The sequence below is a fragment of the Lycorma delicatula genome, chromosome 1, assembly GCF_047948215.1.
Source record: "Lycorma delicatula isolate Av1 chromosome 1, ASM4794821v1, whole genome shotgun sequence".
Taxonomy (NCBI): Eukaryota; Metazoa; Arthropoda; class Insecta; order Hemiptera; family Fulgoridae; genus Lycorma; species Lycorma delicatula.
In genome coordinates this window covers 347,423,984-347,448,740 of record NC_134455.1, presented here as the reverse complement: position 1 = coordinate 347,448,740, position 24,757 = coordinate 347,423,984, and the positions used below count along the sequence as shown (strand labels likewise).

The 24,757-nt window shown below is 27.9% G+C and overlaps 2 protein-coding genes across 3 annotated transcripts in view; one reads left to right on the top strand and one right to left on the bottom strand.

Annotated features, from left to right (window-relative positions):
* The window catches only part of LOC142334440 (facilitated trehalose transporter Tret1-like), a 35,383-nt gene extending 33,216 nt beyond the window's left edge, over positions 1-2,167 (top strand). For both annotated transcript variants that reach the window (XM_075382434.1, XM_075382435.1), the window contains exons 8-9: positions 78-384; positions 1,856-2,167. In XM_075382434.1, coding sequence (XP_075238549.1) covers positions 78-384; positions 1,856-2,154 — 606 coding nt within the window. In that variant the 3' untranslated portion in view covers positions 2,155-2,167. The remainder of the gene's footprint in view (positions 1-77; positions 385-1,855) is intronic.
* Roc2 (Regulator of cullins 2) overlaps positions 1-14,944 on the bottom strand; it is a 394,011-nt gene extending 379,067 nt beyond the window's left edge. The window contains exon 1 of the mRNA XM_075382436.1: positions 14,737-14,944. Coding sequence (XP_075238551.1) covers positions 14,737-14,866 — 130 coding nt within the window. The 5' untranslated portion in view covers positions 14,867-14,944. The remainder of the gene's footprint in view (positions 1-14,736) is intronic.
* Between the last annotated feature and the right edge of the window lie 9,813 nt (positions 14,945-24,757).

The window sequence follows — 24,757 nt, the reverse complement described above, 5'->3', positions numbered from 1 at the left end:
AAAGTACTTATTTAGAATTAATTAAATTAATATAATACATGAATTCGTATACAATTTCTTATTTTTTATTATTACAGGATGCAGGAAGCACAATTGATGAGAATTCCTGTACTATTATTGTCGGTATTGTAAACATGGGATCAACATTTATTGCAACTATGCTTATTGATCGTCTAGGACGTAAAATCCTTCTTTATACATCGAGTATTTTGATGATAATTACGCTTTCAACACTCGGTACATTCTTTTACTTCAAGAATGTCGCTCATACAAACACTGCTGATTATGGATGGGTACCACTTATGAGCTTTGTAATCTTTGTAATCGGTTTCTCAATTGGATTTGGTCCTATTCCATGGTTGATGCTTGGAGAAATTCTACCAGGTAAATTTAACAAATTTAGTAAAAATTTATATTTTCTATTACACAAATTAATAAACACTACACGGTTACTGAGTTACGCTCAAGCAGATTGCTTTTTTAAAACAACCAATCTTGTAAACAAACATTTTGAAAACAACAGAATCTTTTAAAGAAAACGGAATAATCATAATTATTATGAAATACTTTCCTGAAATGTTTAATCAGCAAAAGAGATTGTTACCTTGGAAAAATCTTTCTTTAATCATGAAGTTAAGTTGAAAACAAAATGAGACCAATACATGAGAGATTTGTGCTGTGATTTTAACATTTTTCTCAGCACGACACTAAATTACCCCAATCAGATGCAATTTCTCTGATCAATCATCATTGACTTGATTCTTCATCTTATCAAAGAAAAATTAACCACTACATTCCAAATACCCAGGGACAACTCAAAAATGTTAAACGGAGATTGTAAAACTGTGGCACATCATTCTAAATGACATAGGAAAACAAAACTTTGCTGCAAAAAACTGGTCTATGACAATTCTAACCAAGATGAAAGCCAATGTTTTTCACAGCTAGTTTTAAATGTGGCTTACATTACCTTTTAAAGAAATATTCAACAGTAAAAACTAAAATTTAGCAAATGCACCTACCATAAAACAACGTATTTTTTGATATGAGACCACAGTAATTGAAATGTAATGAAGTGACTCTTAAAACTAGCAATGAAAAATATTAAATGGCTGCCATTTTGGTTAGGATTAAGGATATTTAATTTTTTTTATGTAAAAATTACTGATTTTCAATAATTTTGTCACAATCTTACACTTTCAATTTAAAACTTTTGAGTTACTCACCCTTTTGGGGGCTTGGGTATGTATTGGTCTTGTATACTGAGAAAATGCATCATGTTAAGATAGGAGAAGCTGTTACGGTTTATTTTTCTATTTTTAACGGTTGAAAGCCTTTTTAAGTTTGCCATATTTAACACCCAGTATATATACATACTCATATAAATATTTTTTTCTTTTTCTTTACTTAGTAGGGTGTTAATTACAAAGTTAGTTATTGCAATAAATAATTGTAATTTGCTCATCAATTAGAGAACTAATTACAACGAGTGCTCTTCATTTATTTAGTATTTCTAATAACAATACATGATATGTTTGATTCGAAATTTCTAAATATTAGAGCAAATAAGTTTTAAAAGAATTCAACATTCTGTATTGCACTCATTAGCGGCTAAAAATTGTGTAATACAACAGTATTTATTAATTTGTTCCCAAAACAACAATAGGCTAAGTCTGATGATTACGTAATGTATGAAAATCACAAGAATTATTGCGATGCAAACCTGGAACTTTCCGGATGAAAATCAGATACACTACTGCTCCACCACAGAAGATATGTGATAAAATGAAATAAATATGTAATAAGACAATAATTTATATTTAAACTAACGATATTGTTTCTGTTTTTTTTTCAGTTAAAATACGAGGGTCAGCCGCAGCACTAGTAACAGCATTTAATTGGACATGTACGTTCATCGTAACAAAAACATTCTCCGATATGAAACTACTGTTAGGACAACACGGAGCATTCTGGATGTTCGCCATCGTATGTTTAGTCGGCTTAGTGTTTGTAATCATTTCTGTACCGGAAACACAAGGAAAAAGTTTAGAAGATATCGAAAGAAATCTAACCGGTGGCGACAAAGTTCCAGTCCGTACTGTCAGACGAATGAGCTCGATCGCCAACCTTAAACCTACACCAATGTCTATTTAAGAAAAATATAAAATACTATTGCCATATACACATATAATTTGCCAAAATATTAATTGGCAATTTTATTCATTTGGATTTTATAAATCCTTAAATGTTAATTTACTCAGTGGAAGATCTTCGTTATACAATGATATAATAGGTAAAACTGTTGTTACATTGTGATATATTGTACTTATAATGACTATAAAGATCTTTATGTACATTGTAGTTAGCGTAAAAATTTTTTTTAATTGTACATATAAGTTAATGACTAACATGTGTGTACATAATGCTTAATTTATTTTAAAAAAATAAAAGCGAATGAAATAAATAGCTGCCTTGATATTACTATAATATATATATATATATATATACATAAATATTTATAAATGTTAATTTTTTATTATAATAGACTATCTGACAGTTCCATATTAGAGATATTTTAGTTTTGTACTTAATTATTATTAAAGAGAAATTATTTTTTTAATATTATAAACACATTTATTATTATTTATTGTAAATGTATTCTGTAATATATAGATGTTATGTAAATAAATATAATTAATTTAGCCCATATTGGGCGCATTAACGCAATATACTATTATTATTAATTTTATATAAGGGTTAATAACAATTACATTTATAGTAACACGTTTTTTCCCCTTTTTTAGTAAAATTATATTTTGTATAATTATATTTTTGTTACATTAATTAGGTTTAACTTGTATACTATTTTTATTTAAATAATTGTATTACCAATAGAGAAACAGAAGAGCAGAAAAGTGATATGATCACCCTATATTTTTTTGTTTTTAAAACTACACAAGAGACTGCATTCATTAAATTTACATAGAATACGACTGAATAATTAATTCTTACATTCCAATATAATGTACCTGCTTTGTATAAATGATTGATAAAAATGTAAAAATATATATATATATCACTCTCAACAGAATGGAGATAAAATAGTTTTTAAATAGATACAAATTATTAAAAAACTCTTAAAAGTACTTGAAATAAATTCTTCACATAGTATTCATATATTATGTACATATACCTATTGTTAACATAATTATCTCAAAAGTCAGGGTTTTTAGTATTACCATAAGAAAATTGGTAATGGTGTTAATCAACAAGAAAATTATATCATTCATTAAACTTTTAATGATATTTTATTTTAATTGTTGTAGTTAATTCATGGATTCTGATTCAAGTTGTTAAAATGATATAATTTACATATACATATAAATAAATAGATATATATACAAAAACAGTTCCTAACGTCAGTGCGGTGTTCTTTAATTTTAAAAACGCATCTTTCTTTTAAAGGTAACGATTAGACATTAACAAGTCATCAACTAATTGAATTATTTTTAAAATCTATCCAGACATAAATACATTTATTAATAGTAAATTAAATTTCCATTTTTTTAATAATTTCTTTTGTAATTTGCTATTGAAAAAACACACAACAAACAAAACACTTGAATCAAAATTATCGCAGTTAGTTATTAACGTCTATCAATGACATCTATTTAAATTATTTTTATCATAACTTCCCTCAAATAATATTTAAATTTCATTAAATTTGAATAATAATCATAAAAATTATTACAAAGAATAATGTGTAATGTAAAAATTATTATTAGTTTTTATAAATATATAAATGTATATTAAAATAATCATTTTTAATAAACTATTTTTATAAGAAATAATTTATGTAATTCTGAAAAATTAAATTTATTTATTTTTTTATGACAAAAATATAACATTGTTAACAAAATTAACTTTTAATAATATTGATATAGTAATAAAATATTTAAAAGAATATAACTGTATTTTAATTAATTAAAATTCCTCAATAAATCAAAGTAATTCAAAAATAAAAATCTAATAAGAGCCTTTAATCAAAAAACTACATATTGTATCTTCTCCAATAAAAAAGCATGGTGCATCGGTTTGTTTGCAGTAAAAGTATGTGCTCATGTTTTTATTTTGTATGAACTTCACAAACGATTCATTCATTTGAACAATTCATACTTCTAGATACAAATGATTTATCTAAAATTATATTTGTATTTTGGGGTTAAAAAAGGAAAACATCAGGGTTAGAACTGTGTTAAAAAATCAACTCAAGAAACAGCTATATATCTTCAGGATTTTGAAGCTTTTCATTGTAAAAGTTTTTGTTGTTAGAAGTACGCTAAATTCATGAACGTTATTTAGTTATAATTGCCAAAAGCATTTAACAAAATCATGTGTAATGAAACATAAACCGTGTAACTCTTTTGCAGCAGGCAATAGGCCTGCCTTTTTTCTAGTGATCATACTAAATTATACAATCATAATTAAACTTTCCCAACTTCATCAGGAAAATTATACAATTAGAAGCTTTGCTCTCAGCAGAATACTACTTAAATGGAAAAATTATTATCATAATTGTAATCTTAGCTCTTTAATAACCTCATGGATTCACTGCAGTATCAACTAATTTTATTACAAATTCTTGCTGATGGAATCCCACTGCTTGCTGATTTTCTTACAAAGAATATAAACCAATGTTATTAGCTTACGAAATGGTTAATTCTTACTTATGGAATACCATTCTTAATTGATTTTCTTTCAATGAATGTAAATCGATATCAGTAGTTCCATCAAAAGCAGTAGTTTATTTTTTAAATGGGACCACAGATTTTGTAGGGGATTAAAATCTAGGTTTTGTGGTTAAAAACATAAAATAATGAGTTCCTGATCATAAAATCGCTGAACGCGTTCGTTCTCAACTCTGTTGAAAAATGATAACAGTTTTCTCAAATTCCATATTATTATGTATAAAAAATAAATAATTTACAATAGTTTAATTAACTATCTTAATTAAGATAATTAATTATAGTTAATTACTTAATTATAAAACTGTAAATTGTAAAGCACGAAAAAATACATAAATATTACACAATAATTAAATGTATCCCTTATGCCCCACTGCCTCCATCCATTTCTGTCCCGAGCCTTCTCCTTCACCCTCTGGTAGTTTCCAGTCTTCACCTCATCTATTACCTTCATTCTTTTTTTCCTTTCTCCGCCTACTGACCTTTCCGATGCAGTTGTTGAGATTCTATTTCGCCTGTTTCCTTTTATTTGTGTACATCCCGGATATTGTGCTCTTTCTTCTTTAATCCTGTTCATTAGTTCCTCATTCTTCACTTAGTCCATTCATCTTACTTTCTCCACATCCATATTTCACAAGCCTCAATCCATATTTCCTCTCCTCGTTCCTCATCATCTTCACTTCACTTTCATACAACAATAGACTCCACGTAATAGCTGACATACATAAGCCATATAACATACTTTAGTCAAATTAACTTCTTCCTTAACTTCAGGTCCAAATTTTTACTACACAGTAATTTCCTCTTCCTACTGAAGGAAATCCTTTACCATCGCTATCCTTCCTTTTATTTCCATTGTATTCTTCCAGTTCTCTGTCACCATAGACCTCAAATATCTGTAATCTTAACTTTTTTTTTTTTACTTTTCGTACCTCCATTACTTTAGTTTTTTCTAAATTTATTTTCATTCCATACTCTTTCATTCTTTATTTCAGGGCTGTTAACAATCTTTGAAGTGCATGTGTGCCATCAGTTAGAATTACCATATCATCAGCAAACTTTATGCATCTTATATTATTTGCCTTCCTGTACTTATTCCCTCTCACCTTTCTTCTAATATATTCCTTGTCACATCTTCAATGTAAAATGTTGAAGGGTGTCAGTTGGAGGCAGCATCCTTGCCTAACACCTTAACCTAGATCCACCCAGTCAGTCATATTTTTACTTACTTTCATTGCTGCTACTTATCTCATGCATAATTCTTTAATTAGCTTTCTGTTTTTAAATTCTACTTTTTTCTTTTTAAAATTTTACATTATTTAATCTATCAAATGCCTTCTCTAAATTTATGTAACGTGCTCTCACTTCTCTCTCTAAATATCTCTCCAACCATCCTTGAAACCCGATGGCATCTCTGGTTCCTTTTCCTTTCCTGAAGCTAAACTGCTCCTTTCTTACATTCTTTTCCATTATTCTTACCGTCCTCTAGCTTAGAACATTTAACAATATTTTAGTGAAATGGGTTATTAAACTTACTTTTCTATGTTCTTACATATTATTAATCCGTGTAATAATTTTGATTTTACAACGTTTAAATATATATCTTGATTTATAATCCCATCTCCCTGAAGTCTGAATAACTGAACCCTAACTTTTTAACATTAGCAGTTTGCTTATTCATATATCCATAAATGCTTAATTAATTACATTGAATCCAATTAAAATGTATCTCGAGTTGCAGTCAAAGAGTTAATAATATTCTATGCATTAGAAAAAAAATCTGACAGCACAATTATAGGACTTTCCTGTCACATGGCTAAAGAGGCACTCCAGGAAAGTCCTACAACTGTGGGTTGTTCCTGATGCATGGCTTATATACACAAGTTAATTTAAAGTATTTATCATTTTATTTAAATTCCATATTTTTTTGTTTATTTAATTTTATGATTCTAATTAAAGCGAACTCACATATCGTACTGAAATTGCGTGGGTGTGGCGGTACAGCGGCGATGGTCGGCACTAACTAAAGTAATGTAATTTCACAACATACATAGAACAAAATTTGCTAGTACCATCAGCAGACTGGTGTAGCCGCGATGACTAGGTGCAGAGTAGATCGGGCGATCGAGTTCGAGATCTAGCCAGACCGACTTACTTTTTTACACTTTAAATTATTAATTTATTTAATTCTACCACAAAAAATACAAATTTATTAAAATAACAAACAAGTATACAAAATAACAAACAACAAGTATACAAAATAACAATATTCGCAAAAATTTCTTTTTGTAAATATTGTAATTTTTTATTCATTAACAAATGTGCCTAAGAAAAATTAGACCTTAATTGGGTGAAATCTTGAGATACTGAGGGTGATTTTGCTCTGCAGCCTCACCTCCTTGACCTTTTAAGTTGAAAATTTAATGGCATCAATGCCCCATATATAGAAGTAATCTGACCAAGTTTTGTCAAAATCAGTCCAGTAGTTCTGGAGATAAAAGGTGATTTAGAGGCCAACACTGAACACACATGCGCATGCACGAACATTAACATCCATAAAAGTTACATCTGGTGTTTGAATTCCGTAGGTGTGAAAATTGCACATGCCCAAAATTGGATCAATTATAATACTTTCCCTTATACAGCTATAGCACTATCTAGAGGGGAAAGTAAAAAAATTTTGCTTTCTTGTTTTAAGAGATAATTGTAATATGAGTAACAAGCTTTAATTTTTATATTCTACTACTGATTAAGAACAAAATGACATGAATTTCTTACTGAAGAGAGCAATTAAATTTTCTTACTTTTTCTAGTCTGAAATGCTCATAAAATAAATTATTATTAATTGAACTCCAAGTAATACAAAATCATCAGTTAAAAAATTAAAAGGGCCAGTCTACATGAAATAGCCAGCATTTGACCTCAGACATGCTTTTGGTAACATATTTTAATACAGAAGATGAGATGATGAATGAAACAATCCTTGGTGGGAATCCAACTCAAAACCAAATGATCTAGAAGTTAACCTCTGCCATTTAATCAACATTTGAAATAATTACATTTACAAAACACGAGAAGTATTCAATTTTCTATTTGTGAAAGTTATTCTAATTTATACAGAGAAACAAAGCAAATATGGCCAAATGTTTCCAAAGCAACCTCTCAATATAACACAAAAGAAAACATTAAAAACGGCTACCTATATTGTTCTGTATGGGAAGTCACAAGTTGCTACAAAACGTCCGGAGAGTAGGATCCAAGCAGCAGAAATAAGATCTCTTTGGAGTTAAGGACCACTTTTGATAGAATTAGTTACACAATGCAGGTATACATGTGATGCAGATTTAAATATTTACAGCTTGAATGAGAGAGTCACAAGTTACCACAATCAAAAGTAGCAAAATTTGATGTTAAATAAATGAATATCCCTAAGATTCAATATTACACGCCACAAGGAAATGCGGAATTTGGGCAACCACACAAGATGGAAGTAGTATCAGGAATAAATATGTGAATCAAATTCATTAAATTCTTAAAATATTATCAAATTACTTTGACATGTTTACATATTTATGAAGGTGATGTAGAAGATTCATAGTTTTTTTTATTTAGCTGTATTAGAAATTCATAGACAGGGTAATATTGCATTTATAAAAGAAAATTTTTTAATTGTATTTTACATTAAACTGTTGGGAAGATTTTTTTATGATCCTTTAAATAATTAAAAGCTAGAAATGGAAACATAATAAGACCCTTTCTAATAAGCCTTTCTCATATTTTGCTATATGAAAATAGTTTTGTTGCCTGGTTTGGTAAAGAGGATATAAGTAACTATTCTTTTTAAAAAAGATTGAACATTCATAAAAGTAAAACAAAGAAAAATTAACATTTTCAATTTTCTAAATATTTTTCTATGTCATCTGTTCTCAAAGTGGTACTCCAGCACCCACAAGGCCCACAGAAAATCGGGGGCATTCAAGCGGTCTAGGAAGGCAATGGCTGATTAAAAAAAGGCAAAAATTACGTTTTCCTGATATTTCAAAGTTAAAATTAAATACCTACAACACTAATACAAAAAATGATACACAATAATTGCAATTGCTGTTTTTAAGAGTGCATCTTAAAAACAGCAATTGCAATTATTATTTTTAACAGATGGTAAGTTTAAAAATTTTGGGGCTACAAAATTTCTGATTCTCAAAGTGGGTGGTGATGATTATCAGACAGTACATTTATGTATTGTGAAAATGTATACTGACTTCAGGAGGGTGTCCAAGAGATATTTAGGCGTAATATACATTTAATAATGAGACATCATTAAGGCACTACGAAATATAGCAGTACGATTTGATTTTATAGCAAACAAAATCAATTTAATTTTCCCAAAATAATTTGTCACCTAATAAAACACCCAGAAATTTCACTTTATGAGCAAGAGAAGTACATTATTATCATTAATAGGAATTCCATTCATGCGATTAGCAATGTTACATCTATTCATGATTTTACCGATATTTAGATGGTTATAATCCATCCAACCTTTTGAACTGTTAATATACAACTTTTTTAAAGCCCTCTAAAACAAAATGTAATATTCTATTAACTGTATTTCATAAATTTGTTTTAATATGATAGCTTTTGCATACACAATTAATTTTAATAGGAAATTTATATAACAAATCGATGAGTAATATTTATTTTTTTTTACAATTCCATATATTTAAAACAATACTGCTTTGATAGAAAACTGCTAAAGTAACGATTTTTTGATTTTACAGTGATTTTTACTTTAGAAAAGTTTATTATATATTCCATAAAATTAATATTGTTATCTATTATAGATTTTATTATCTTTTTTCCTAACTAGAGATGCTAGCATTGAAACTCAACAACATTGAGATCTACAGCGATCATTAAAACTCTCTTTTATTTTCGTAATAAATGTATATTTTGCCTCTTAATAATTCACTGTTCCTCCAACTGAAAAACATAATAATGTTAATTTGAAATAAGCATTAATTAAAGTAGAGAAAATAGTCTCAGTACAGAAATAGTCTAGTCAAATAGTCTAATAGAGAAAATAGAGGAATTAAATAAATACATGCTGTACTACAAATACAACATGTATTTATTATAAAATTGTATTACATAAATGATGACTGCATCCATGCCATTTGTAGGAAGTTTCACAGATGCTTAAACCTTTTTCATCATGAACCTGTCCTATCAATTCAGATGATAAATATCTGGTTTAGAAATTTTTAAAAACATTCTTAGCACAAGAACTACTTTTTTCTTTTTTTTTGTCTTCAGTCATTTGACTGGTTTGATGCGGCTCCCCAAGATTCCCTATCTAGTGCTAGTCGTTTCATTTCAGTATACCCCCTACATCCTACATCCTTAACAATTTGTTTTACATATTCCAAACGTGGCCTGCCTACGTTTGGAATATGTAAAACAAAAACATTCTTAGCACAAGAATTACTGTTTAACAAAAAAACAGCTCATAATCCTACAAATGTTAAAACTGTTTTGCACAGTCCAAAGTTGTTCAAAATTGCTTAACATGTAAGTAAATATTTACAAAGAATATAATTAAAGTATTTGAACCTTCACACATATAAATTAAAGTTTATTCAAGAATTAAAGCCTAAGGACTTGAGATATTGTGAAAATTTTGTGAGTTAATTCTAAATAAGCGTGAAAATTACAAAACTTTTCTTCTTGATTTATAGATGGCAGATGAAGCAAATTCTTACTTAAATAGTTTTAGCTCACTAGGCTGTTCTAGTGGTTAACTCGTCAGTAATCAGTTGTTTAACAGTTGATTTTCAAAGTTGAAGGTTCTGAGGTTCAAATCCTAGTAAATGTCAATTACTTTTATTATATGGATTTGAAAACTACACAGTGGATATATCGGTGTACTTTAGTGTTTGGGGTTCAATTAACAGCAGATCTCAGGAATGGTCAGTCTGTGTCTGTACAAGAATACATCTAATTTATGTCAAACATATCATTCTCACCTCATTGGTCATTGTGGGGACTGCTTATTGTTCACTAGTTGAACGGATTGCAACATATATGTTAGGAAATAAATAGTTTTAAAAATAAACAAAAGTTTTGATACTATGTGTTAAAAAATACAAAGCAACTTTAAGAGCAATTCCTTCACGTAGAAAAGGTAGTTGTTTGGTCCACTGTCACATCCCACAGAATTATTGGAACACATTTGTTTGAAAATTAATGGTTGTACAACTGTTCCTGCAACTTAATATATCAATATAAATAAAACATTTTTAACTACTCAGTTAAAATGATTTAGTGTGTCACCTTGGTTTTAACAAAATTGCGCAACAGCACACACTGCTTGTATCTCTAGTGTATTTATTTGGGGATGTCATTTCAAGAAATAGGGAAATTCCATAGTCAGCATGACCTTCTGATATAAGTTTTTTTATGAAAGTTTAAGTTTTATGAAGTTTAAAGGAACATTAGTGATGAGATTGCAAACATTACAATTTAAATGTTGCAGAATGTTGAGAAACTTTAATGACAGAGTTAAAAATAAAAGATGTATACTACTTGCAAGAGGTGGACAAATGAAGGATATAATTTTTAAGATTAACTGTTTTAAGGTAATTTGTAAATGGCATAATTAATTCTTAAATGTGATGTAATGTGTAATTTTTAATAATACCATTTTGGGAAAATTTATGTTGAGGGAGTGTTATCTTTTATATTTTAGTTTTGTAAATGTTAATGATTTTTATTACTATTTTTACCTCAATTTTCAAATTCGTCTTTCTTTGGCATTCAAAGATACTGCTGTTTTTATTCTTGGTCTAGTTCTTGGATGTACGATTTATAGGGAATCATTAATAATAAATATATAACACAAAGAGCACGCTTTGAAACTCACTCAATTGAGGGGCAAGATGTGCATATTAATTTTTTATAGTGTGAAACAATAAACTTATTTTGTGTTGTGTTATATAAATAATAGGTCCAGATATGTTATCGATTTGTTATTCATACTGAGTTTGGCAATAAAATAGGCTAATTATTTTAATTAATTAATATTTTTAATACATTTTATTACATAATATATATATATATATATTTGTCAATGACTTCACCTTAACAACAAAAATTTGATATTTATACTTTAATTAAAGAATAAACTTAAAAAAGTTTTAGTAACAAGTGTGTACAGAATAAAAATATATCATTAAGATAAAAAATGTCTTTCTTAAAGATTATAATATTATTGTATAAATATCACTGTTATTCATGATAAAGATATTTATATATATATATATAAAGATATTTATATATATATATATTCATCAACACACTGAATGCTGCGCCAGTTAATCTCAAACAATAGTAAAACAACCACGTAACACATTAACAGAAAAACTTTAAAAAATAGCTTAATTTTCAAAATCCCACAAAAGTTGACTTTTGGTAGTTGTTTAGTTGATATATAAAGTATATCTAAAACGATACGCTGGCTGTATATTTTCAGATTCTGCATGTCAAAATGAACAAAAAATATTGGTTTCTCTTTCGTTTTCTTCTTCTGTCTGGCATTTTGTGTTTATTAATCAAAACTTTATATCACAAGATCGGATTGAGGAATCACAATAATATTTGGTACACACATTTATACCAATGATGTGTAAAAAATAAAAAATTACAGTGAAAATGCATTCACAAATTTCAAAATGGCGGCCACATCAATTTTTCAATCCTTTATATCTTGTTAATTTTTAGTTTTATCATACTATGTTTTTTCCAATTTTTTTGCAAAAATGTTAAGCATTTTATTGTGAACAAAATGATACCTTAGTTTTGAACAAATAACCAACTTATAATAGAAAATGTATGACTTAATTTTTTGCCAGATTTCATCTCCTCCTCTATTAAATGAGGTACTTGATTTATTATACTATAATTTATTTACTATTAATTATTTTCATTTATTATTAATGCTGTTAATACTATTTCTTTAATTAGTTTCAAAGTATCTAATCCTTTTTTCAAGATAAAAGTGAAAAAAAATAAGTATCTGAGATAATCCAACAATTTTATTTTCAAAATATTAATAATCAAGATCATTTCAAGATAATTAACTTTTATTTTTAAAATAGCAGTAATTATTATGATTGTTTTGAAAGTCAATCAAAGAAGATATTCAAATTGACCACCATTAGAAATTATACAAGTCTACTCTTCAGAAGTATAGTCTTACTCGATCAAAAATTCCTGGAGTATTCCTTCATTGATTAAATCGATTCTGGATTCAGATACAGGTCTTCAATAATGAGCAATGAAGTAGAATTAACACTATTTTTTTAATGACCCCAAACGTATAAGTCAAGAAGGTGATCTGACAGGTCAAGATACTGACCAACAGGACCTGTCCATTTTTCAGGAAAAGTTTCATACAGATGATCTGTTACCGACTGATTGAAATTTGCTGGAACACCGTCACAGAGAAACCACATATTTACTCTTACTTCCAGAGGTTAAATTTAGAATTCCATGTAGATTAAAATTTAGATGGTTTTACATGCGACCTCCTTCACACAGAAATTGTAGTTGTTTAGTATGCTGTCTCATCCTAGGTAATTATTGAACCATATTTCTTTAAAAATCAGAGTGGTTGCGCAACAACTGTTACTGTAACTCTTTATGTCAATATGACAATAATACCCCTATGGTTTCAGGGTGGTACAATAACATATATTGCTCAGATCTCTATTATGACAATGAAACTATTTTTTAAGAATCATATTATTTTGAATAATGGAGAGATTCCATGGCCAATACAATTAATGGATGTAAGTGCATGTAATTACTTTTCAAGAAATCTTTTTGAAAAATAAGGATCTATATTGCAAAATCTCAAAGTACTGCAGAAGTTAAAATGAACATTAGTGAATAGATTACAAGCATTACAATTAAAATGTTGAAAAAACATTGAGAGGCTTCAAGAAAGCATACTCACAAACTTGGACATTAAAAGGATGTCATTTTTAACATGCAATGGTTATATGGGAGTTTGTAAGTGGTAGTTGTTTTTGAATCTGATTTAAATTTGTCCACTTCTTTTCCCTGAACAATATCCTTATTTATCATTTTAATTGTATATAATCTTTAACTGCATTATACAAAAACATGAATCAAAAACAAATATAATGTACAAAATTTGTCATGAAACTGTTAGTTCATCTAACCCCCAAAGATTAAAACAGAGTTTTATAGGATTTGGTAATTGAAATCAAACTTACTGTGGTTCAACTGTATAAAAATCATGTATAATAAAAAAAAATTGTTCTTTAATTTGAGAAATCATTTACTAAAATACCACATTACTACGATACCTAATAAATCATATTAATAACTTTTCCTGAGCTATTATAAGCAGCATTATGAGAAAAATGTTTGTATGCTTATCCTAACCTAAAAACCATAGAATTACAAAAACAAAATACAGAATGATAGTTGCAGTGTTATAAAACAGTGTGATGTCAAGCAGGTTATTTTAAGTCGCATAACAATTACATACATCATAAATGATGAGGGCAAAAAATCCTAATTACAATGTAATGAATTAGGAATCACAAGTACAGGTAGAAAATTTCAATAAGAAAAAAGGAACCATTAATTTATGTAGTATGAAAACAACAAAACTACATTCCGAACTTCGATTTTAAACAAATACATTATATATATAAATAAATATATTTTATGAATTATAATAATTTTTCAAATGTTGCATACACTAAGAAAGCATGAAAATGTTAAAGATAATTTTACTTCTCTAAAAAAGTGTGTTAGCTACATTTTGAAAGATATTTATAAAACAGACCAATTGATATCCCAACACAAAATGTTTGAAGTAAAGATTTTTATTATATTTTGTAAATTTAAAAAACAAAAAGTAACCTCAAACAAGTAATAAATAACGAAAAAACAATCTTACCCATTACTTGAACTCTACAAATAGCACATGTATCGCACTCAACATCCCAACTCCACATTGCTACAGCATTCCATTTCTTCAAGGTAAACATTTTATCTGGTTTTTGATTGTCGTTTTCACCGCGATCCATTTCAAATTCACACCTAACGAATACAATCTGAGGTTATCGCTAAGATCGTCAATTCGTTACAATCGATGTATTACAAACAAATTCAGGATATCGTTAAAAATATATCGATGAGGGAAGCACTCTGATAGCGTGTTAGGACAACTTTATAACTTATATTTACTTCATAAAATCTTAAATCAATGACAAAAGAAAAATTATTGAATAGAAATCTAAAATAATTTTTGAAAGATGTAGATATATTTACAATGTGTTATTTAGAATAAAAAATTTAACTTTGTAATTTATTAGAATGTTGATATTAACATAAAGCATTACAATATTTTTATTTACGATAATAAAAATACTGTTGCAAAGTAGTTTATTTATTAATGTTTTGTATTTACGTTTTACGTATTGTAATATCTGTTGGTGTGTTGAAAGTACATCTAAATAAATTAACGGCTAATAAAATATTAATAATCCATCATGAAAATAATTTTTTTTTTTTTTTTTTTTTTTTTACGTACTCTTTGGTATTAATTATTTGGTACTTAAATTACATCAGAAATGAACAGATGTGCAAGCAAGCCATACTGTTTGCCTGTATGGATCAAGGAAATCTCTTGTAAAACCTTGATGAGAGCAGCATATCAAAATACACAATGGATTATAAGATAAAGAATAGATGTGATTAAAATCCATTTTAATTATTTAAAGAATAAAATATGAAATAATATTAAGATACTAAAGGTAAATAATAACTCACAATTCAAAAGGCGTTAATCAGAATTATTTGAGCACATATTTATGTAGATGTTGAATGGAGATACAGAAAATTCAGAATCTTTTGATTAATATTATCCAAATATTCACTGACAGAGTAATATATTTCTATAAAAAAAATATTTTATTGTATTATTAACTTTAATAAACTATTATTAACTTTTATTATTAGTTTAATAAACTATTGAACCCATTAAAAAAAAAAAAAAAAATGTATTTTAAATAGGTTCAATATGACCCATTCAAAAAATGGGTTCAATAGTTTATTTAAAATGGCAATGGAAGAATAATAATAAATAAGGTTCTTTCTTCATAAGCCAAATTGCAGGAATAAGTATGTTGTTTAATTTGCTAAAGTTTTTTTTTTTTTTTAAGAATAAATGATTATTCTTTTTAGCAAAGATTGCACATTGATAAATATAGATACATTGGTAAGTTAACATTTTTTATTTTTCTAAATACAGGTTTACACTTTACATATTTACAGGAACTGGACAAAGGTCTGACAGCCTGTTTATGTATCTTGTTTGTAACTTTTTGATGGAGCCTCAAGAGATGAAAAATACAAATACGTTGATTTGTGACAGAATTACTTGGATTTTAATTTTTTGAATAAAAGATTAATCAGTTGACAGAATTCTTTGTATTTATTTACTATAGCCTTATATAACCTCAATGATATTGCACAAGTACCTTGAAAACTGTGAAAATCACTCATAAATTATTCATGCAGGTAAGTTCATGACTAAGGATAATTTTTCTTTATAATTAAGATGTTAAAATGCTTTAATGTCTCTATATTAATGTAAAATACTAAATATCAAAATGCTACAATCACTAAAGAACAAAAACATGTACATTGTATAATTAATCATGAACACTTGGTAGTTATGCTACATGGAATTAATTTCTACTTTGAAATGTTTTTATCTTTAAAAAGTTGGAGAGACCAAATAAAGACTGAGAGGGACTTCTCACCATACTTGCATATTTATGTATATACCAAGTATTAACAAAGTAAAGTAACTCTTAAATAATTATTCAATGGTTAAATGTAAAAAATGCCAAATGTTCAATTGCCAAATGTGAAATTTGGCAAATGCACCAACACCAACCTCCAAATGATCTACTTTTTAGGTATATTTCTACAACCCAAGCAACTCAAAAATTTTAAATGAAAATGGTAGGGTAATGAAAATAATTCTAAAGGGCATTGAAAAACAAAGATTTTGACATAATAAACCTCAGGTTATAAAAACCTAATCAAATTGATGGTCATTTAATATATTTCACAGGTAGTTTCAAAAATGTTCAATAGCTCATAAATAACTACTTTACAGTGAAACACCTAAAAAATTGAATTGTTCCTACCACAAAACTACCTGTATTTTTTTTTTTTACTTTAGACAACTAATTTGCCACTTTTAAAATTACCTGTAGAAAATATTAAATGCCTGCCATTTTGGTTAGGATTGTCATATATTGAATTTTTGTTATATCAAAATTTTTATTTTTTTTATGTCCTATAAAATTATCTGTTACAATCTTATTTGTTTCATTAAAAATGTTTAAATTGCTCCCTCATGAGAACATGTGGTGGTCTCATACCAAACAAAATAGATCTCTTGATATATATATATATAGTGTTTTGGGATTCCAAATACAAGCATTTGACTGACTCTCTTGGTCTCACAAGACTCCTCTGACTCCTTGCCCCTACAAGTACATATACAGAGTGGCGCCCGGAATGAAAAATTTGGTTTTGTTAAAAAATATTTATTTAAATTGCAATACAGAAAAGTAAAATACAACGTGTTACTATATACCTGGAGATTATGTTCTGCTTATCACATGCTCAATATGACCATCACATCTAGCAACTTCTTCAACACCAACTCCTATATTGTTAACTCAACAACACATATCCTTCATTATCTCATTACACACCTCAATGATCAGCACTCACAGTTCCATCATTGTACGATGATGTTTAGGGAAAATCTTTTCCTTTAGAAATCCCCAAAGAAAATAATCAGACGGATTCAAATAAAGACTGTTCGAGGGCCAGTTCTATCCACATGTAAAATGATTAGGAAATTGGTTTGAAATGACATTTGCATTAAAAGTTACATGGGAAAGTCTGAAACTTACTTATTAACTATGTGCTTACTTAAATTAACTTATTAACTATGTGCTATCTGGCTCCATCCTGCATGAACCTTTTGTTTTATAATCGTTTTTGTTTATTATCGAAACCCTTTTGCAAGAAGCTGAGGAACGAAATTATTACTCAACATGTTCAGATAGCGTTCACTGTTTACTATCTGTTCAAAAAAGATTGGCCCTATCACCCCATGACTTGAGGTAGCAGCCCGTACAGTAATTCTTGGATTGCGATGCACCTTTTCAGAAGCCCAAAAATGTACATTTTGTTTATTAACAACCCCATCTAGGTGAAAATGTACCTCATCTGAAAACCAAACATTGTTTAACAATACATCTTGATTCACAGACCATTCAGCGAATGCCATTCTTTTATATTTGTTGTCAACCGTTAACTTAGGCAACATTGTTATTTTGTATGGATACAAAGCAAATCAGTTTTTAAAATTTGTTGCACAGATTGCCTAGAAATCCAAAGTTGTATTGCTGCTTTTCTTGTTGATTTGCCTGGGCTCCTCAGCAACACTGCTCTGACAACTTTGATATTCTGTGGAGAATAAACATTGGCAGCTCATTCGCGCTTACTCTCAAATACTATCACTATTACATTTTTCATAAAGTCTACATATTTTTTTAAACGAGAGTGGCTACCAAGTTTGAAAATGTGCATGAAACCATATTTGTGTAAGTACCACCTTCTCGTTTCATTAAAAAACAACACAGTCTTTATGCACTGTTCAAAATCAGTCTTCTTTTGTCAACCATCTTGGAATGATACACAAGAGTGAATGATTCTCAAAGAGAAAAAATTAATATTCATGAACTGCTATCACTTCTACAGACATAAATAATAATAATAGACACGTTAATAATAATTATTAACCTAAACAATTATTGCAAAAGCAAATGTAGGATCATTTTGTATACCACTTTATATATATATATTTTTTATTGTTTATCTGCTGCCATAAAAAGGCTGACTTACATTAGTAAGAATGTAAATTTCCTATTAGCACAACAGACATTTAGTAAAAGATTTCAACACATTACTCTTTGTCATACATCTTCTTTCTTTTTCCTGTTTAGCCTCCGGTAACTACCGTTTAGATAATACTTCAGAGGATGAATGAGGATGATATGTGTGAGTGTAAATGAAGTGTAGTCTTGTACATTCTCAGTTCGACCATTCCTGAGATGTGTGGTTAATTAAAACCCAACCATCAAAGAACACCGGTATCCACGATCTAGTATTCAAATCCGTGTAAAAATAGCTGGCTTTACTAAGACTTGAACGCTGGAACATACATCTAAATATAATCAACTTTCTATGTTATTTATGCATAATTTCTCAAGCTTCATTTCTATATCATTCCATCACTGTAACAAACATTGCCGTGTATGTTCATGCACGTGTATTTATGTGTTAGGATGTATCCCGTTACTTATATTTTTTACACCTCTTTTAAAACTTTTTTAAAGGAATATAATTAGTCATAAAATCAATGTGTCTTAGAAAGCAATGTCTGTAAATTGTGAATGAGTAAAAACTGTTATGAGTGAAAGCAGATTTAATTATTATCAGAAGTTATACTGCTTAGAAGGGAGGGTACACTCTTCACTTTTAATATTTACAAATAAACACTCCCTCATTAATAATGCAAGAGCTGTTTTAAAAGAAAGAATTGGATGCTATTTAAAAGTGGTTTGAGTATTACAGTGGTTTGCAATATTACATATCATACTTGTGTAGTAGTCTCAACCTCTTCATTATTTACTATCAAACATATGAGTTATTGACCATCAGATGGGTCCTAAAAACATTTTCTAATGCTTACAAAAATAAAAGTATTGCATCAACACATGCATGCATTTTTGGACAGTACCAAACAACAGCATGTGCAGTAGCATCATTTAAATAACTAAGGCCAAAAAAATTCAAGCAAACCCAATCTTTTCAAAAGATCATGCCAGAATTATCATTTTATGTTAAATTAAATAAATTTTCATAACTTAATTTTATTATATTATTTCCATTAAATTTTTTTTTGTGCATAAAGAACAGCGTTGGGAAAGTTTTTCATGCTTTGGTATTTTTATTTGTGTTGTTTAATACTTTTCTAATCGTTTTAATTGTAATGGGCAAAATACAATTAGTATTGTATTATTATTTATTTATTTTTTTGTAGTACTATTGTCAAACTTTTTTGTTATGTCATTGTAAATTGGGTGATAAAAATAAAAATATCTCTAAATGCTATCTTTAAATGTCTTACACTCTTAAGAACATACAGCTGACAGCATCCACAGCTATGTTAATTTACTATTCCAACAAAGTTGTATTCCAAAGTGTCAACATTTGTTATTAATAAATACAAAAAAAAAGTTTTTACTTTTTAAAATTACCCTCATTAATTTTCTTTTTTGTTAGACAAATTAGTTCATATTAATCTAAGTTTAAGATAAGGGTGTTCACTATCATTTGCTTTATTTCGTTTGTATTCGGAAGACTTGATTGTTATATGGAAACAATAAGTATTACTCTGTATACATTTTACTGATAACTATCTTATTTGTTGATAACATGATCATCTTAAGTGACAGCAAAGATTAATTGCAGTATAGTAGTTTTAAATTATCCAAGCAACCTGGTGCTTAAAATAGTAAAATCTCTATTGATAAGACTAAAATTATGGTATTCAAAGGAGTAGAAACAGTAACATCAAAAATTATATTTAATAACATTGACCTTGAAAAGGTAGATTCTTTTAACTTTTTGGGATGTATTCTCTCCTTTACAATAAAACTATTTCACAATAAAATTAACAAATTTAGAAGCATTTGTAAAATTATATCAAAAATATAAAGAAAAATGCTATGTAACAAATTATGTTAAAGTTGTAAAAGATAATCGCTGTACCTACTCTGTTATCTGGCTATGAGGTTTTAAGGAAAAATTACTTAATTAATGCAGGATTCAAGCATTCCCAAACATACTCTTAACTACACTTCATTAGGAAGTAAGGAGAGACAATGTTCAAGGAAGTGCTGGAATGCTAGTTTATGATCTATAGTATGTTATGAAATAAACAAATCTTTTGAAAGACTAATTTTAGTATTGTTCGTGATCCACCAATAACTTTCAATGCTGGCTTGTAATCCTGGCTTGTAATTTTATCAATGTTTTGTTGAAAGGATTTTAGATAAACTAATAAAAAATATTTTCACAGATATATCATTTATTTACTTTTTTCAGTTTTGCATAAAGACAATGACATAAAACAAATTTCTGTGCAATAGTTAATGAACTTAATATTAAAATCTTTTAACTTATAAATTAATTCACAACTCCTTTATTTTATTTATTTATTTTTTAAACTGAAATTAAGAATATATTTTTCAGATTGTATAATATTGTATGGTAACCTTATTTAATATTATTGTTGAAATGATTTTTTTTTATTGCAGTTACTAATAACAAATTACTACATTATAATTAAATAAATGTTCTAATTCCATCTAAACTAATCTAATCTAATCTACAGTCTATATTCTCTAAGCTCATGACTTAGTCATCTATCTTTGGCTACAGAATTTTTAATACTATTTTAATTTTTTTTTAACAAGTAGTCTGGATTAAAAATCTTTCTAAATTCATATGTAAGATTATGTATGCGCTACATAAAAACATATACTTAAAGTATATTTAATAATTTTTCACTACTACAGAAAAAGTGCAATCATAACTAGTGGCATAATCTACTGTTTATTAAAGTAGAGATATTAATTCATCTACTAATCTCAAAAATTAGAAATTCGAATGCTCAAAGAATTAATGACACATAAAAACTACCACAAATCACAATGAGCACTGATAGGAGGGGGAGTCAGAAATCTAGGATTTTACAACATTAACAATAATATTTAATAAGTACCTTAAATAATTTAAGAATTGTATTAACTGTATACCAATAATAATGAAATAATTTATATCTATTATAAATACTATTTTTTATAATTATACATTAAATGCTTGATTAAAAATTCTATCTTTCATAGTAATAAGTAAAATGAATTACAAAAAGTTTAAATAATTTGTAAAACATTAATTTTAATGTTTCCAACACTAATCACTACTCACTAAGACTGAGCTAGGTTTAAAAATTTTTTCAGAACTGAAATAGAAATCATATATTTTGTAAAGATTATATTACACAAAAATTATAGATTAATCTGATAATTCTAATTGCAACTCAAGTACTAATTCTGAAATTTAAAATCTTTTTTCTTGTTAAATAAAAACTGTTTATTTTTTTACATATAAAATGATACCAGAACATGAATAATATCACTAAAAAACAAAATTAACAAAAGGTCAACTAAAAGAATCGGATTTAAGATTGAAAATTTAAGAACTAACCCAGAAACTAATTCAAATTTCAAAGAAAAACTAATAAATAGCAAAGCCAAAAATTGGGAGGAACTAAAAGTTAAATTAACAAAGCAGACAAACATACCTGCCCTCTAAAAAGAAACAGAAAACACAGATGGTGGAATGACATATACGAAGAAGCTATAAATGAAAGATTTAAAAGTCTGGAGAAAATTATACTCCTTCAAGACAAACAAAAATTATTTACAATTTAGATCAATCTGCTAAAGTTACAACATAAAAAATTATCAGAACAACTAAAAGAAAATATGAGAAGAATCAACTTGAACAAAACAAAGAGAACTTCATGAAAAACAATATGGGGGATTTCCACCAAACATTCAAGAAAAAACTTAACAAATATTAACCACCTAACCTTTCCTTCAAGGATAATGATGGAAAATTAAGTCTTACACGAAAAAACATTTGCAAAATTCTAGAAAGATACTGTGAAAATCTATTAAATGGCTAAGATACGAGGAAAGATTTCAATACCAAAATAAAACATCATATATCAAAAACTTCATATAACCTAATGAAATGGAAATCATTATATATTTTTTAGTTTTATATAATGTGTTTTAGATTTTGACTATTTTGCTTATGATATTGTGCATTTTGATTATTACTTTTGTTTTATATTACTGTTATATAGTTTATATCTCTGTTATACTTAGCATTGGTGACGTTGAACTAGTTTGTTTATGTTAAAGTATTGTGTTTGAGCACTAATAACAAATCTTGATTATGCATCCTAAAACACACACAAAAAAGAACAACAATGCAGCAGGTCAAGACTTGATCATACCAGAATTTTGGAAAAATTCAGGAAAACAAACAAGAGAACTAAATAACATTCTAGAAGAGATATAGAAAACAAAATATTTCACAAAATTGAAAAACACTAATATATCCACAACACAAAGTAGATATATATAAGCAGCTGTAGAGGGATTTCCTCTTGTGACGTACAAATACCAAACTCAAAGTAGAATTAAACCAATCGTGACAAACCACTGAGAGAATACAAAGGGAATTCAGAAAAGGGATAACATGTGCAGAACAGATCTGAAACTTTGCAATAATAAGGGATAGAATGTCATAAAAGCTATGTAAAAATATGTATAATTATGTCTTTCTAGATTTTACAAAGACTATGACTCAGTTGATACAACTTCCTTATTTAACTTCAGAAGAATTCAGGGTGGGATCCCAAAACAATTAACATAGATAAATAGACCTTATAAAAACAAGATCCAAAGTAAAATTAATGGGAGAACTCTCAGAAGAATTCAAGATTAATACAGGAATAAAACAAGGGGATTATTAGTCACCAACTCTTTTTAATTGTATTTTAAAGAAAGTAATAAGAGAATAAGAAAAGAAACTGAAAGAAACTGGAAATGTACCACCAAATGAAATTGAGTCAGAAATTTAAAGTAATTGGATTAACTTTGTAGGCTTTGCCAACTATAGTGTGCAATTTTTCGGAAAATCTCAAAAGCAGCAGAGAAACTAAATCATCGAAAAGATATCACAGAGAAAAGAGGGCTAACAATTTCTTTCAAAAGGACAGAATTCATAATTGACATCAAAGATGGCCCCAAGTCCTTAAATATGAAATAAGGTAAAATAAATTGTCAATAGATTTAAATATCTGAAAGAATAATTCCAATCAGCGGTTTAGATAAAAAAGGTAATCAAACAAATACGAGAAAAATAGAATTGGCCTACCAACTAATAAAAGATAGTTACAATAAAAAAAAACATCTCAGTAAAAGGCAAAATCAGGCATTACAATATGGTAATCAAACCAGAAATCCTGCATGCATCAGAATGCAACTTCAGATAAAAAAACAGGTAAAATAAATATAACAGAAAAGTAAAAGAAAGGAAAATTTTTAGAAAAAAAGGGTCAATGAAAGTAGGTGAAAATGAGTACAGATTCAGAACTAATACAAATCTTTACAAATAAATGAATCTGAAAAAATGTCAGATTCTATCCGAAAAAGAAGACCCAAATTCTTCAGCCACCTTATGAGAAAGAATGATAGGCTCACAAAACAAATCTTCAACTACATTTACAATAAAAAGAATGAAAACCAATGGTCCTTAGTGATTCATAAAGATATAAAACAAATGAAAATATCTGAAGAAATGTACAAGGTAGAACAACGTTCAGAAAACAGGTATAAGATTAAAAAATTATCTAAGAGAAGGAGAAAAAGAAACCAACATCATCTGGTCAAAAGAAAGAAGGCAAAAACAAAGCAAAAGAATAAACTAGTGGAAGACCAGGAAAGAAAATGCTCAAAAGATTGAGAAATGATTGCAAATTTTGCTTCACGTGACCATCAAGCAGCCAAACTTATTAAATTGACTGGTGTTTAGTGTTATGTTCACAGGTCATGTTAGTTATATAAATGGTGAATTTTTAAATCATTATTACATACACGAATTTTGTTACTATTCTGAACAGATTCCAAGCATGTAATATTAAATGACCAGTCAATGTACAGTAGAAAAATGGGTAACAT